Here is a 16,385-nt window from a genome sequence, read left to right as displayed (position 1 = left end):
TTAATCACTTGCAGAGCTTTTGGGTCTACAATATTCTACAGTTAAGCTGCAGACTTCATGGGTAATACAGACAGTAAATGATATAGTTCTGAGAAGAGAAGATGTATCTTGGATAAATTAGAGAAGATTTTCAAAAGAAGGTGGCATCTTTGTCAAACCTGAGATTAGGAAAGAACAAAGAAAGAAAAGGATTTTCTGAGAGGAAGAGGAGCACGGGCAAGGTATGTGCAGGAGTGAGCCCAGCACAGAAGAAAGAATGCGAGCAGCCACAGGAAAAGGTGCCTTGGCGGCCTGGCTGCGGTGGGTTGGCTCACGTCTTAGGCCTGTTGCTCCTCATGGGGCCATATCTGCAGGCCTCACACGGAGCAGGCTTCTTCGCCGTACCTCCTTGGAGAGTGAGCTTAGACCACAGCCTCTGAGTCCTTGCCAAGGGGAGGCCCTGGTGCAATAAGTATATTTCTGTTGTTGGAACAGTGTGTTCTATTAATACTTACATTTTTCCATATGTAAAACGTTTCATCCTTATTACCATGGAGGAGGTGAGACACATTTTGGAGCCTGGAAAATGAAGCACAGAAAAAAGAAGGGAAGTGACTTGCTCAGTGGTTTGCCTGTCCAAGACTAAAATGTCTTGAAACAGGTCTCCAAAGTTCCCTAATTATATACTTAAATACTATGATGGATGAATCTCCGTGCTTGACTTGGCTGGATGACGACCAGTGTCCAGTTATGGGCGACTGCTCGCTATTCGTGCACTTCGCATACAGTTTAACTTCAGCAAAACAAGAAGGACCTTTCCCTTAAAGCACGATGAAAGTATTCATGTGAATTCTCATGTACGTAAAAAAAATAAAATCACAATACTCTTCTGAATGGGGTAAACAATGCTTTTCAAGCAACAAATGTAGTATAAGTGTCTGCTCTACTAGGATAGAAAACAATATCAGTGTTTTAATTTGAGAAATTTAGGCGAAGATTACTTTTAAACACATGCTTACGTTGGAATTGACCACAAAGTTTTAGTTAATAGTCCTTATTGTGAGGCTTGTTGGCTTCTCAAGCTCAGACTGATGGGTTACTCTAAGCACCATCATTTTTGTCCTTTTTTTTGAGCAGCTGGGATCCACAATACCGTCAGAGGGAGCTTTGCTCAGCTCCAACATAGGAAAAGCAACTTCTTTTTTAGACTTGGACAGTGGCCTTTGGCCAATTGAGAAATGGCCCCTATGTGCTTGGAATGAAGTCTTCTGTAGTCATTTTAGCCAGCAGAATGGTAGCTGTGACAAAGCCCCAAAGACTACCCACTGCAGAGTAGAAAGAATCAGAAAGTGTCAGGGCTGCCGTGGAGGATGTCTGAATGTCATGGACCTGAAACTACAAACACAGGCCTGCATGCCTCACTTCATAAATAAAAGGACAGTTTTTATTTCCAAATGCCTAATCTCTGGACAATAGGCCCTTATAAGACTCTCCCACCCGACGAGGAGCTTGGCTGTGTTCCAGTGCAGTCTCGGATCCGTCTCATGCTACTGAGCTCTACTGATCGTCGACCAGAGGGTTTATTAAAGAGAACAGGAAGTCTGTTGTGGCCAAGGCAATTTGTAGTGGTCTGAAAGCATCTAATTCTCAGAAAAGAAATTATTTGTAACCATGTTAATTCCCTTACTTACCAAATATGGCTCTGTATACTTTTTTTCTTATTTGATCGATTTATTTTTGCTTCAGCAGAGATACATGAAAGAAATTTAAAATGAGCAAGATGGGGATAGGGGGTGAAGAGGTACAGACTGTTATGTATAAAATAAATAAGCTACAAGGATGTGTATAGTACAACATGGGGAATATAGCCAGTATTTTGTAGTAACTGTGAATGGAATAGAACCTTTAAAAATTGTGAATCACTATGCTGTACACCTGTAACGTATGTAATATTATACATCAACTATACTTCAATTCAAAAATGAAAACAAAAGGAATCAAAAATGAGTAGAAGCAATACAGTTCTTAAAGTTGAAATTTTATGGAGGCCTTCTGCTTTTTCAAGCAAGTTCTCCAGCATTATGACAAACTATAACTGAGGTTAATAGCATGTTATTATACATGTATTCCTTTTCTTGTATTTGTGTACTCTGCAAGGTATTAGATGTGCATGTTGTAAAATATTGTTTCAGATTTATCACGTGGTTACATGAGGGTGATTCAGCCCCAGCTGCCTTATTTAGCAAAGAATCAACATCATCTCATAACTAGAGGTCATCAGGAATCACACATAACCATTGTACCTATGATTAATTTTTATTACCCCAAATTGAAGGAACTTCCAATCTCATACATTGAATATGAGCATTAGCCTGTGTATTGGGGGCCCTAATCTTTACTCTATGGCATCATAAATCAAGTAGTCATGTAATTATTATTACTGGAAACCTGAGCCCACCTTCCAGAAACCTACCATTTAGAAAAAAAAAAAAAAAAAAAAGCTTCCTAAACCAGCTCAGTATTCACTCTATTGAACTATACCACAGAGTACTGATCTTAGTGGGACAATAGGTTTATGGTATAACTAAACAGGAAACTAAACTTTGGGCCCCTTTACTCTCCATCAGACTTAGAGTATTTTAGAGCAGCTATTATTTTTTTAAAGGCAAGAAATCAGTAAGAAACTGTGGTGGATAATGAAAAAGAGGAATCTTTTGCTTTTTTATATAAAAATTTTATTATAAAATGACTGAAATATAGAAAATTTTTTCAATTGGAGGAAAAAAATCCTTAATCTTGCCAGTAGATCACAACATGTAATGTTCCCTGGAAACGCATCAAGTTACACTGTGTGTCTGCAAATTATCTGTCCAAACAGGAAATAAGTTATCCCCAGATAATTGAAATCCAGCAATAATCCCCAAAGCTCAATTTAGGCATGGATTTTCTTCTACTCCAACCTTTCAATAGAGTTTATTTACTGTTTATCTTCTAACATAGTGAATAACATAAAAGATGCAACTAGCAAAAGGAAATTCAAAAGGAATCAAAAATGTAAACTCTAGATAATAATGCATCCTAAATTGGCCCCAACACGCTTCACGTGGGAGGTAATGGTTCCCTGTGCATGTATCTGTACTTGGCTTGAATCGACAGCCTTGTCCTCCGAGCACTTCCAAACTCTCTTCACACAAACTGCAGTCAAATCCTGGGGCAGATGCACTGACCGAGGGGCTCCATATCTGTGTTTCAAGATGAGCATTTAATTTTGCCATATAATGTATCTTGATTATAGTTTTCTCATTATTTTTTTGTCCTCTGATCATTATTTTTGTCCTCTGATCCTGTTAGAGTCACATGACATTCTTCCTGTTTCAGTGTCCAAATCCCATCTTCCCAATATGCACGTACATGCGTGCATGCCCACACACACAGATACACGCACACACCACACCCACTCACACATGATAGACACACGCTATCAAGTACAGCATACCTTCCTGCATAATCACACTCACACACCAGGCACACACCACACACACACATTCACACAGACATACGTACACGCTACGTGCAACCACACAAGCTCACACAGACGCACACCACCCACACACCACATGCATACACGGAATGCACATTTACGTACTCACACACATTCAACACACTCAACAAGTAAGTACTGAGCACCCAACCAGGCGCTGAGGTTATAGCGGTGAACAAAACAGACCAAATTTCTTTCCCACGAGGCGCTTATATCAAGAGTGAAGAAAAAAAGGGATTTGAAGAAAATATGAGGCTAGGATTGGAAGAAAAAGAACGATGCTGCCCTTGGTGGCAGAGCTTGCAGCTGCGGCTGTGACCTCAGAAGACTAAATTCCCTGGACCCCTCTCCTTCCCAAAAGTAAGGATGGGTTTTAAGACTCTCATCTGTTTTAATAATTGGTCTAGAAAAAAATGCCCTTCATCTAGAACAGTTCAAATGAACCTTATTTTGTGCTTTAGAAAGGCTGGTGAATCATTTGTGGGTTTGGGGATGTACAAAATAAAAGATCCCAACTGTCAGTACCATGTATGTTAACAGACCTATCATCCCAGCATCCTTGTAATCGCCAAGGAGTACAGACTAAAGGAAGCTGGTGTCTGGTAATGGAAAGCTACCATTTTATGGCATCCCATAAGATATATACAGGGGATTAGTAAATGTATATTCATTTAATAAAAAGTTGTTTGTTTAGCATTGAAGTTGAAAATGTTTTATTTATTTCAGTGAAAATAAAGACACTAAAAACATGACTTACTTTCTTCAAGGTCCAGATTTACTGAATACCCTTTCTTCTCTCCCACCATAATTGTGGCTACACACACACACACACACACACACACACACACACACACACACACACACAGGGCTTCTGAAAGGGGCTAAATTTACCCTGTGGATATTCAAGAGATTATTTACAGTAGGATTAAAATAATGCAGATTTAGTAGGTTTCATTTCAAATTATTTTATCAATAACATTAAGAACAAAAAAGATACCAATATAAATAAACTAGTCAAAATATACAGATGCCCAAATTTTTGTGTTCTGCAGGGAAGGAAACAGCTTAAAATTATGAGCTTCACAGATAAAACAGTAATTGCAATACCGTATTGTAATCCTCCCTTATACACTGGGGATACATTCCAAGATCCCCAGTGGATGCCTGAAACTTCAGATAGTACCAAACTCTATCTATACATACTGTTTTTTCTTATACGCACATACATATGATAAAGTTTAATTTATAAATTAGGCAGAGTAAAAGATTAACAATGATAACTAATAATAAAATAGAACAATTATAACAATATACTGTAATAAAAATGACGTGAATGTGGTCTCTTTCTGTATCACAATATCTTATTATACTGTACTCACCTTTCTTCCTGTGATGGTGTGAGATGATAAACGCCTAGGTGATGAGATGAAGTGAGTTGAACGATGTAGTGACATAGTATTAGGCTACTATTTATTAGCTTTCTGACAATACTTCAGAAGGGGGTCATCCTGGATCATGGAGCCCTGAAGATGTCGATGAGATGGCATGGTGGGGACAGACGACAGATTGTGACGGCTCGAGATATCATCATGCTACTCAGAACAGCACACAATTTCAAACTTATGAATTGTTTATTTCTGGAAGTTTCCACTTAATATTTTTCGACCCTGGTTAACCATGTGTAACTGAAACCATGGAGCAGGGGGGACTAACTGTAATGCCAGTGGTGGTAATCCAAAGAGGTTTGAATCTTCCCTCCTAGACATTAAATTGGTAAGAACTATGGAAGTTTCTCTGTCTTCTCTTATCCTTAAATGCTAAGATCTCATACACTTCTTTATTGTGCCTTTGGTATAGTGGTCTGCTCAGTGCTTTAAGTTGGAAGGCTTAATTTCCTTTCCTTGTTCCTCTCAGACCGCCACAGTTTCTTGGGACATACGAACGTTGTACTCAACGGTACCCGAGATGCAGAGCAGAAAGCAGAAATTACTGGTGAGAGAGGTAAATGCAATGCTTCCAATCCTTTATTTTATAAAGCTTTGCTTCCCCCATGTAGTTCTTTTTTTTTTTTTTTAACATCTTTTTTGGAGTATAATTGCTTTACAATGTTGTGTTAGTTTCTGCTTTATAACAAAGTGAATCAGCTATATGTATACATATATCCCCATATCCCCTCCCTCTTGTGTCTCCCTCCCACCCTCCCTATCCCACCCCTCTAGGTGGTCACAAACCACCGAGTTGATCTCCCTGTGCTATGCAACTGCTTCCCACTAGCTATTTATTTTATATTTGATAGTGTATATATGTCAATGCTACTCTCTCACTTCGTCCCAGCTTACCCTTCCCCCTCCCCGTGTCCTCAAGTCCATTCTCTACGTCTGCGTCTTTATTCCTGTCCTGGCCCTAGGTTCATGAGAACCATTTTTTTTTTAGGTCCCATATATATGTGTTAGCATACAGTATTTGTTTTTCTCTTTCTGACTTACTTCACTCCGTATGACAGAATCTAGGTCCATCCACCTCACTACAAATAACTCAATTTCGTTTCTTTTTATGGCTGAGTAATACTCCATTGTATATATGTGCCACATCTTCTTTATCCACTCATCTGTCGATGGATACTTAGGTTGCTTCCATGTCCTGGCTATTGTAAATAGTGCTGCAATGACACTGCGGTACATGACTATTTTTGAATTATGGTTTTCTCAGGGTATATGCCCAGTAGTGGGATTGCTGGGTCATATGGTAATTCTAGTTTTGATTTTAAGGAACCTCCATACTGTCTCCATAGTGGCTATATTAATTTACATTCCCACCAACAGTGCAAGAGAGTTCCTTTTTCTCCACACCCTCTCCAGCATTTATTATTTGTAGATTTTTTGATGATGGCCATTCTGACTGATGTGAGGTGATACCTCATTGTAGTTTTGATTTGCATTTCTCTAATGATTAGTGATGTTGAGCATCCTTTCATGTGTTTGTTGGCAATCTGTATATCTTCTTTGGAGAAATGTCTATTTAGGTCTTCTGCCCATTTTTGGATTAGGTTGTTTGTTTTTTTGATATTGAGCTGCATGAGCTGCTTGTATATTTTGGAGATTAATCCTTATTTGAGTATTCTTAACAAAAAGATTTAATTTTATTTTCCTTGTTTAGATTGAGTTGTAGGAAAGGCCATAGTATGTGAGAATTTTGGATAACAGAGTTTCTATTTTGAGAGAGATATTTCTTTCAAGTATTAACTATAGAAATAGTTAATGGGAAAACCATGTGGACAGCTTAAAGGGACTGATAAAAGCCTGTTGGTGTAGCATCTACTTGCATTTAGTTGGTGTAGGAGAGGCCTATAAAACTGCTACTTCTTCTAACCAGACTGCAGGTGGCTTTGGGGCAGGGATTAGGCCCACACTTAACAGCTACTTAGTAGATGTCCATTGAATGAATAACGAAGTCAGTCCTTCCTTTACAGACATGCAGTGATACCATTTAGCCCAGCACAGGTCAGACTGAAAATAATGGGATCTAAATGCAGTCCTTTAATCCTGAGAAGTAGTGGTATCCAATTAGGATTTAAATGAAGCTACATAAAATAGCGAAACCCTTTCTCAGCTCTTAACATACTTGTACGAGTAGAAGCTAGCCTTATTAGTGTACATACTGATCCTAATCTGATTAATCATACATATTTTATTTTGGACTATTCAATCCAGATCATCTTTGCCATAGATTTGCCTTTTTTTTCCCAATTCTATCATTTCATATTTATTTTCTCAAAGTTCACATTGAATTACACCACCTCCTAAGAAGGTTAAAAAAAAGAAAAAAGTGCAAATTCAGATAACATCAGGATATCTGAGTATACTGTTTTCACATTTACTGATAAAAATGTTACGTCAGTACCATAATATTTTGTTTACAGTCGCCTTAGAGAAAGTCTTAATATCTAGTAGGGCATCACTGTTTAAAAAAAAGAAAAAAAAAAAAAGAGTTGGTAAATCATTTTCTACACAAGCAAATCAGAATCATTGAGACCAGGTCTGCAAAAGTCCTGCAGGAAATATGTGTTGACTTAGGTAAGATTTGAAATGTTTATGATATTGAATTCCTAGTAGGGAATATTTAACTAGGTCTTTTTATGTGTTCTTTACTAAAATATTGCACTTTCTTCATAAAGATCTTTAACTTTGTTGTTAAGTTTATTTCTATGTATTTTATAGTTTTGTTGCAAGCATGAGTAGAGTTTTTAAAACCCATTTCCTTTCCTTACTGTTCATTGCTGATATTTTTTAAAAGCTATTGATTTTCAAATATGGATAACTAGCTTACTAAACTCTCTGATCCTAATAGTTTGTTTTTTTTTAATTTTTAGGTGTGTAGTCACATCATCTGCAAAAAATTTTTATATTTCTTTTTTCTAATAAGTATTATTGTTTCTTTGATTTTTATCTATTTTATTATCTAATAACTCTAAAACAATATTGAATAATAATGCTAACATCAGGCATACTGTCTTATTCTTGATTTGGTGTTTTATGACAGTTTCAAGTACAAAAGAACTGTCTAAGAAGGGTCTTTCTTGGTCTTTATCATGTTTTTAGAAGGGCCTTTCTTGGTCTCCACAGTGCTTATAAAGACTGGCTACCCTATGTTGTGAAATTCATATTCAGCCTATTGACATAATAGCTTTTTTCTTGAATTTATCACTGTAATAAATTAATACGTTGCTGTCCTATGAATGCATACTTGTGTTTCTGGTATAAACTTTCTTGTTCAAGTTGTACTATACCTTAATATTTTACTACATCAGAATTGCTAATTTTTTTCAAATTTTGCATTTATATTCATGAGTGAAATTTGGCTCTAGTTTTCTTTTTTCCTTTGGTATTAGAGGAAGTTAGCTCTAAAAAATAGAGACATACTCCATCTTTCCTGTCTTCTGAATTAAAAAAATAAGCCAGTGAAATGAAACAGAGTATCTAGAAACAGTTCCAAGTGCATATGGTTACTTAGTAAATGGTAATATGGCACTTCAAATTCTCTGGGGAAGGGTAGACAATTCAACAAATACCACTTGGCTATCTATTTTGGACAAAATAAAGTTAGAGTTGTATCTCACAGTACATGTAAAAATTAATTCCAGATGAATTTTTAAAATCTTAATTTTAGAAACGAAAGTTATAAAAGCATAGGAAAACATTTTTTAGTGGAACGTTATGGAAAAATGAACACATTTAACAAAAGTCTTAAATTTTTATGATGAATGGAACCGTAAATCAAGCCAAAAAAAAATACTTAGTGAACTCATTTGCAACTCATGTTCTTTTGCCACACTGCCCCACACACATTCCTAATACTCAAAATTCTACAAGTTAATAAGAAAAAAGTAAATAACCCAAGAAAATATGAGCAAAAAGATAGGAGCAGGAAGTTCAAAAAGAGCAGGAGTTCCAGACTAAGTTGGCCAAGAGGTGTACAAAATTGCCCAGCTACGGGGCTTCCCTGGTGGCGCAGTGGTTAAGAATCCGCCTGCCGATGCAGGGGACAGGGGTCGAGCGCTGGTCCGGGAAGATCCCACATGCCATGGAGCCTGTGCGCCGCAACTACTGAGCCTGCGCTCTAGAGCCCGCGAGCCACAACTACTGAGCCCACGTGCTGCAACTACTGAAGCCCGTGTGCCACAGCTACTGAAGCTCTCATGCCTAGAGCCCGTGCTCCGCAACAAGAGAAGCCACCGCAATGAGAAGCCCGTGCACTGCAATGCAGAGTAGCCCCCCCCTTTCTGCAACTAGAGAAAGCCCACACACAGCAACGAAGACCCAACGCAGCCAAAAATAAATTAATTAATTTTTAAAAAAACTCAAAAAAAAATTGCCCAGCTACACTTGTAATCATAAAAATACAAATTAAAACAAAAATGATGTATAATATCTGAATGAAGAAAAATTTAAGTTGAATATCATTTAGTGAGAGTAAGAATATAGGGAAATAAACACTATAACACAGTGTTTGTAATTCTCACATGTCTATAGCCTTTTGAGATATTCAAATGTATCTTTTTAAAGTCATACATATAAGTATGCAACATGAATATTAGAAAAACAAACACTAGAGCATAAAAATACAATTACAAGCATGAGTATTGCAGCACCAGACAATTTGTAACATCAGTTGATAAGGGTGGGGTTGAATATATTTTGGCACATCTATATTTTATAATAATAACTAACCGATAAAAATTACATACAATTTAAGTGTATTAACTGGAATGCCCATGATATGCTGTTAGAGAAGAAAGTAAGTTGCCAGAATACACAGTGTATCATGGAGAGTTTAAAAAAATATGTGAATATGTAAATATGTTATATAAGCCTAGAAAAAGTATTAAAAAAAGCACATTAAACTCATAACATTGGTTGCCTCACAAGTTTGGGATTATAGGAAGGAGGTAGAAGTTGATTTTCAATGTATATATTCTGTATGTTGTGATGTTACAAACAAATTTCTGTAACTAAAAAGTATTTTGAAAAAAAATTACTTAGAATATATCTAAAAATGCTGCCAGAATTGGAAGCAACTCGAATCTATTTCCTAAAATTGTCTCCAAAAGTTAAAATCCAACTTTATTCTTCAAGTCCTTAGGTAGTCACCTTAGAGACTTCATCAGATTTCTTTTATTATTATTTTAGTTTGATAATGAAATATCATATGGAGCGATCAAAATCCCATATGTGTTTTGCTTTATGATTCTATCTGCTGGGCTTCTCTGTGCATCATAGAAGCCAATTAGATTCCTCTGACATAATCCATTCTTAATCATTTGTAATATAGTATAATTTGAATAGACTTATAAACATTCCATGATTTTAGGGACTTTCCTTTCTTGGTCCTTGCCCCTCTTTTTGGGTATATAGAGTATTTGTGTGTTCCAGATTTTCGCAGTCTCTCTCCTTTAGGCTGTGGAAAATTGCTCTCACACGAACCAGGGTTTCTTAGCTCTCCCCTGTGGGTCTCTAGTACCTGAGGCTTTCGAGGCCTTGGATTTGGTTGCCAGCCCTACTTCAGCTTTTTTGCCTCTTAACACTGCTCATTTTATTGCCTGGTAAGCCTTCGGGGTAGGACCAATCACTCAAAGACCAAATCCCAGGACCTAATCAGAAACCACACCCCAATTCTCTGGATCCAACCAAGGTGTCAAGTTTAGCTCCTTTCCCTGGGGAAAGGATGGCCTGAAAACTTGGTCAGTACAACCTGGAGACTTCCAAGGATATTCTAGAGTTCTTAGAGGCCTTTAGTTTTGTTTGTACTTTCATGAGCTTCTGCACCATGACTTTAAATGGCCAAATCGATCCCTTTATTTCTGTAGTTCTCTAAGAATGTCCACTTCAGCTGAGAACAGGTTGGCCACAAAATATGCCTTTGTCTTGCTATTTCTCCTGGGGAGGAATTTTCACCTTCACCTTTGTTCCTGTATTAATTTCCTTTCAACTACTTGCAGCTGGGATTATTCCTCCTTTTACTCACTTCCATCCTCTGCTCTTGATTCTCTTAAGAACTTCTCTAAGGAGAAGTCAGGTGGAATGCCTTTTACCTTAGATGCCAGGTAACTGCCAAACTTTTAGATTCCAAATCTCAGGGCAGAGCCTCTGACTTGGCAACATGAATGAATCTTCTTACCATATTTTTCCCAACTGTGTGGATCTAAAGTAGAAAAAAAAAAAAAGAAAGTGGAGAAAGCCTGGAAAGAAACTCTTTTATTCCCTGCTAATTTTTCTGGATCACTAGCCGTGAAAACCCTGTGGAAATTCCCATAGTTGTACTTGTTTTTAAGGATGGAGATAAAGTGAAACTTGTGCCTTAGGATAGAAAGAAGACAAACATTACATGATGATAATGGAACATGAATAGTCGAGCCTGGAGACAGTAGATAGAAAGAAAGGGGTCACCAGAGAGCTGGGTTAAGACTGAGAAATGACCCCAGAGAATTATGCTGGCAAAAAGTCTTGACCTCAATAGCTAATAGCCGCTGATCTTTATTGACTCCTTAACTCTGTGCCAGATACGCTTCTCAGCCCTTTGCTTGCAGTAGTTACAACAGTACGTTTCGTCATTATCATCATCATACCTTTAACGATGATGAAACTTTCACAGAAAAATTAAAGAACGTGTCCACCTCATACAGCTGGGAATAGACAGGTCCGGCATTCCAACCCCTGCCATCTGCCCCTGGCCTCTTAAGCATGATGCCGACTGCCCATGTGTTGCTTGCTAAGAGCTGCCCTCTGAAGGAACACTTGTCTCAGTCTTCTCCCAACCACCCCACTGTAGCTTTGTAACCCTGATGCATGTAGTTAGTGAACCACACTTTGAGAAACATTGGCTGGAGTTTTGAAACCAGAGTAAGCCAGCACTGAAATGAATTCATTGATGATTTGTAGGGTTTCGTAGAAACACGTTTCCTTACAGTGGCTGCTGCATTGCACTAAGCAATCTTTTTAGTCCGCCCTGTGCTAAATTGCCCTGCGGCTCCCCACAGGGCGGCAAGGACAAATACCCGGGTTGCTAGGCAACGAACTGGCATGAATCTCATTTAAACACAGGGAGTTCAATCTGATTTTGAATTCTCCCTCTACACTCTACTTTGACAGCTCTGAGCCTCTTCAGAAAGGCAGTAGGCATTCTTTCCTTTTAAAAATAAGAGTATAGGTGTATTTAGTATCCACTAAAGCACTTCACAGTTATGGTAAACTAACACAAGTCAGAGTCAGCCACAGTCTATATATATATGTTGAACATCCTGTGTTAGAGTATTACTACCTCATTTTACAGCCTACGAAGCAGGTCCTGAACAATTAAATATTTGCTCAAATACATACAGAACCAGAATTAAGGCCCTGATCTCTCTAAACCCCATGCTCCGTGCTCTTACCACTTTGCTACCTCTGACCCGTTGGAAAAAGCCTTTAAACCATGCACTTAATAGCCTGACCTAATGGAGATATTTCCACTGGTTCACAAGGGAATATATCCTCATTTTGACAAGCAGTGTAACCTTGTTGCCTCAATTTCTCCATCTTTAAGTGAGGATATTAATAGTGCCAATGCGGTGTTTCTAAAAATAAATATAGCAATGGCATGAAACACTTGGAAAATAACAACTGGGGAGCCATGTCTTTATCTGATCCTCATAAATGACTTAAATCACATCTATAACCATAAAAATATGAAACACTTCTGTGATTAAAACAAGCCCACCACTTCTCCCACTGGGATTCAGGGAGCAACTAAAGGGATCTATGAATAGGGTGCAGACTTCTTAAGCAAAACTTCTGTAGCAAAGTTTTCATTTTAATATACACAGAAACAAGCCAATTAACACTAAGCTCTCGGTTTTGGTCTCTCTTAACAAAGAAGATGAGAGCAGAGAACTGAGAATAATACAGTGGCCCAACAGAGAGCAAGGGTCTAGGGACCACTTCACCTGAATGGCTGAGAGAGATACTAAGTACTAAGGTAGCAAGTTACTCTGCCAACAAAGCCCTCTGTAATTTCTAGAAACCAACCTGCAGCAGGAGTAGAATAATGAAGAAGTGAGGAGTAAGACATGAATTCAAGAATCCAAGTCTCACTTTGGTCAAGGCACAAGACACTTGAGGACTTAGAGTTGTGGAAACATTAATAGAATGGAAGCAAAATCTATAATACATCTGTATCTGAATATGTCTGTATACACATACATGCACAGAATGATTAGGTACTGTCCTCATCCCAAAAGTACTAAGTTACTGAGGCAAGGACAAGTTCGCATTTAAGCAGGGTTTCCAGACCAGAAATAGTTGAATTCTCCAGGAAAAATATAAAATAGATAACTAATAAGGACCTATTGTATAGCACAGGGAACTCTACTCAATACTCTGTAATGGCTTATATGGGAAAAGAATCTAAAAAATAGTGGCTATATGTATATGTACAACTGATTCACTTTGCTGTACACCTGAAAGTAATACATTATTGTACATCAACTATACCCCAATAAAAATTTTAAAACAATAATGAAAGCAGGACCCAAGACTGAATAGGGAAAACAAACCAGATTCGAAGAAGACAGGATAAATGTTGTTGAAATCTCTAGGCTTCCATAGAAAGTGCACACTAAAAACCAGGAGAAAAAATGGTTGAGATCAGAGCAGGACACCAATTTCATAGAGGCACAGAGTGTTCTGCAGAAAGCTGCAGGACGTTCACAGGTCACACATGCACACACACACCACACACACACACACACACACACATTCTTTAGCTAACATCTATTGAGGCTGCCTTAGAAGGGAATATGGCATGAATTATTTCCCAAGTTTATTTTACCCTGGAGAAATTCTATTTCCCCCCAAGTATCTTGAGAAATATATTTCAGAAATGCCAATGTATTGTAACTCTGATGGAAGGAAATCATCAGGAACTAGGGGCACAATACAGCTCAAGTCAAACAGAATCAGCTCTTGGGTGAACTTTGACATGTATTTCATTAAGGCAGATGGTGAGGAAGAGAAAGGGAATATTAAAGCCTCTGAAAGAGGAAATTAATTGTTTCTTTCTTTTTATGGGCACATCCGTTCTTAATTCTTATCATTAGTGTCAAAAGTGTCTACCTTTTCCCGGAGTAAACCTCTTACAATATTAAGACACAATCCCAGATACACGCAGTGATGGGAGTTCTATAGATTTATCTTCATGCAGCAAATTGTAAGTATAAACAAGGTTAATTTCAAAGTTGGAAGTAAATAATAATAATCATAAAGCTCAAAGTAACATCATTTTCAGCCCTTCAATTTCTCCTCTCAATCCCCTGTCCAATTACCAGATTATGTTTTCTCGTGTCCTAGAGGTAAATGCAAATTCAGTGACTTAAACAAGCTGCCCTTTTAGATACACACAGAAACTGCTACTCCCAGTCTAGCTGGGTGGAGTTGATTATCTTTACAAACGGTTGAATTCTTTATATAGAAAGTTCCTCTCTTGCTGATTTATATTGTTACTGTGGATCACATACAAAGTGTATGAAATAAAGGGCCTTGCCCACTGCATGAAAGATTGGACTGGATTTATTATTCACCAACATTTATCACTTACTAAGCTCCTGATACCACCTGGATGTAACATAGTCAAGGAGCTCAGCACCAGGCGGGAAATCACAGACCTGTGATCAGAGTTTTGCAAAACAACTAACAAGAACCCTTGGAGTATTACTGTAAAATAGAGAAACAAGGTCAGGTTCACATGTTAGAAAAAAACAACTAAAGGCAGACCAGAGAATGGATTGGTTGGCTTGTGGGCATGAGTAACACTGAAGGGAAGTTGGACAGATAGGAGACTATTTACTTTAATAGTCCAACTGGGTTAAAGATCTGTGGTAACGTATGGCAGCATGGTTGTGGTGACAGTAAAGAGCTGTCAAGGAGACAGAATTGACAGGAGTTGGTGATGGAAAAGAAAGTGAAGGAGAGGACTATATTGGCAATGACTCCCACGTTTCTGGCTTGAGCTATTAGCCAGATAGTTGTGCCAGTAATTTAAATAAGGTACCCAGAAGGAAGTACAGATTGCTCAAGCAGGGATGGACGAAGCAAGTAAGGTAATCTCTCCGGCCGACATGCAGAGAGAGATATCCAAGAAGAAGGTACATGCATAGGTCTCAACGTAGAAGGAAGGAGTAGGTGCTGGCTCTGGATTTGAAAGTTGAAGCTTTGAGCCTGGAAGAGCTTGCCCAGGAATGCCACGAGGCAGGTCCCTGAGTGACGCTCCCACATAAGGGGCTGGCAAAGAGGGCCCAACACAGGAGGTGGAGATGGAGTGGACCGGGAGGTAGGAAGAAATCAAGGAGAGACTGCTTTCTCAGAATCAACAAACTGTCAATAGCGAGAGTGAGCCAATGGCGTAAAATGCCAAAATGTGTCAAGATTGGGTAATTCAGAGTCATTGGTGGTTCTTTAACAGAGCAGTTTCAGAAGCTTTGATCACAACCCGATTACAGTGGGTTGAACACTGAAGAGATGCAAGATGTGTTATCTTATCGAAGAAGGTGCTAGTATATTGTTGTCCCTCTTCCCTAGAAAGTGCTTTAAGGGTAAACCCAGTAAAACTATTGGAACTCTTCAGGCAGAATAACCTATGCATTCTGAAGTTAAAAATAGCTCAGGAGACTGTTAAATAATGTACCGAAATATTGCTTAATTTATTAAGAAGCAAAATTTTGTAACTATGAAAAACAATATGTGACCAAGTGAGTGTAATAATGAAAATGAATTTCTTCTTCCTCATCTACCATTTGGACCCAGACAAGTGGCATTCAATTAATTCGAGAGAAAATTATAAATAGTCAAGGTAGAAGCTGCATCATGTCGAGAAGTAAAAGAGATTTTAAGCAACGTGGGTCCTAGGCATTTCAAAGAAAATGATGAGGAGAGGAAGGCTGGCCGTGATTTCAAATGTATTTCATGCTGCCCCATTTCGTTAACTGAATGAAACATATCTAAAAAGAATGAAATGTTTCTTTTCTGAAGAAAACACAGGGAATTTCATTTGTTCTATGGTTGAAATAATTTTATATGCTTTATGTTTCATTTTGGACTGCAGGTTGTGTACATTGATAAAGAAACCATTCTTTTAACCAAAATGCCTTTGTACTTTATACAAATTGTTTGAATCTCATATGTAGAATAATGTGCAGTCCATCTTACCCAGAAATAAGAATGAGTCTTTCAGTAAATGATTCTGAGGTGGGTTGTTTTTTTTTTTTTTGTATGTATAAATAAATTAAGTAAAAATGAATGCCGTTTTCTGATTCTGAATCATTGGGCAGCAAGTGAGT

At 38.0% G+C, this 16,385-nt stretch overlaps 1 protein-coding gene across 9 annotated transcripts in view; it reads left to right on the top strand.

Annotated features, from left to right (window-relative positions):
• Positions 1-16,385, top strand: part of DOCK10 (dedicator of cytokinesis 10) — a 289,535-nt gene that overhangs the window by 136,454 nt on the left and 136,696 nt on the right. For 8 of the 9 annotated variants that reach the window (XM_036858477.1, XM_036858476.1, XM_036858475.1 and 5 more), the window contains exon 3: positions 5,435-5,521. In XM_036858477.1, coding sequence (XP_036714372.1) covers positions 5,435-5,521 — 87 coding nt within the window. The remainder of the gene's footprint in view (positions 1-5,434; positions 5,522-16,385) is intronic. The other variant, XM_036858473.1, reaches the window with a different exon arrangement.

The sequence above is a fragment of the Balaenoptera musculus genome, chromosome 7 (genome assembly GCF_009873245.2).
Source record: "Balaenoptera musculus isolate JJ_BM4_2016_0621 chromosome 7, mBalMus1.pri.v3, whole genome shotgun sequence".
Classification (NCBI taxonomy): Eukaryota; Metazoa; Chordata; class Mammalia; order Artiodactyla; family Balaenopteridae; genus Balaenoptera; species Balaenoptera musculus.
The sequence above is the reverse complement of the archived record's forward strand: the minus strand, read 5'-3'. Positions and strand labels throughout refer to the sequence as shown.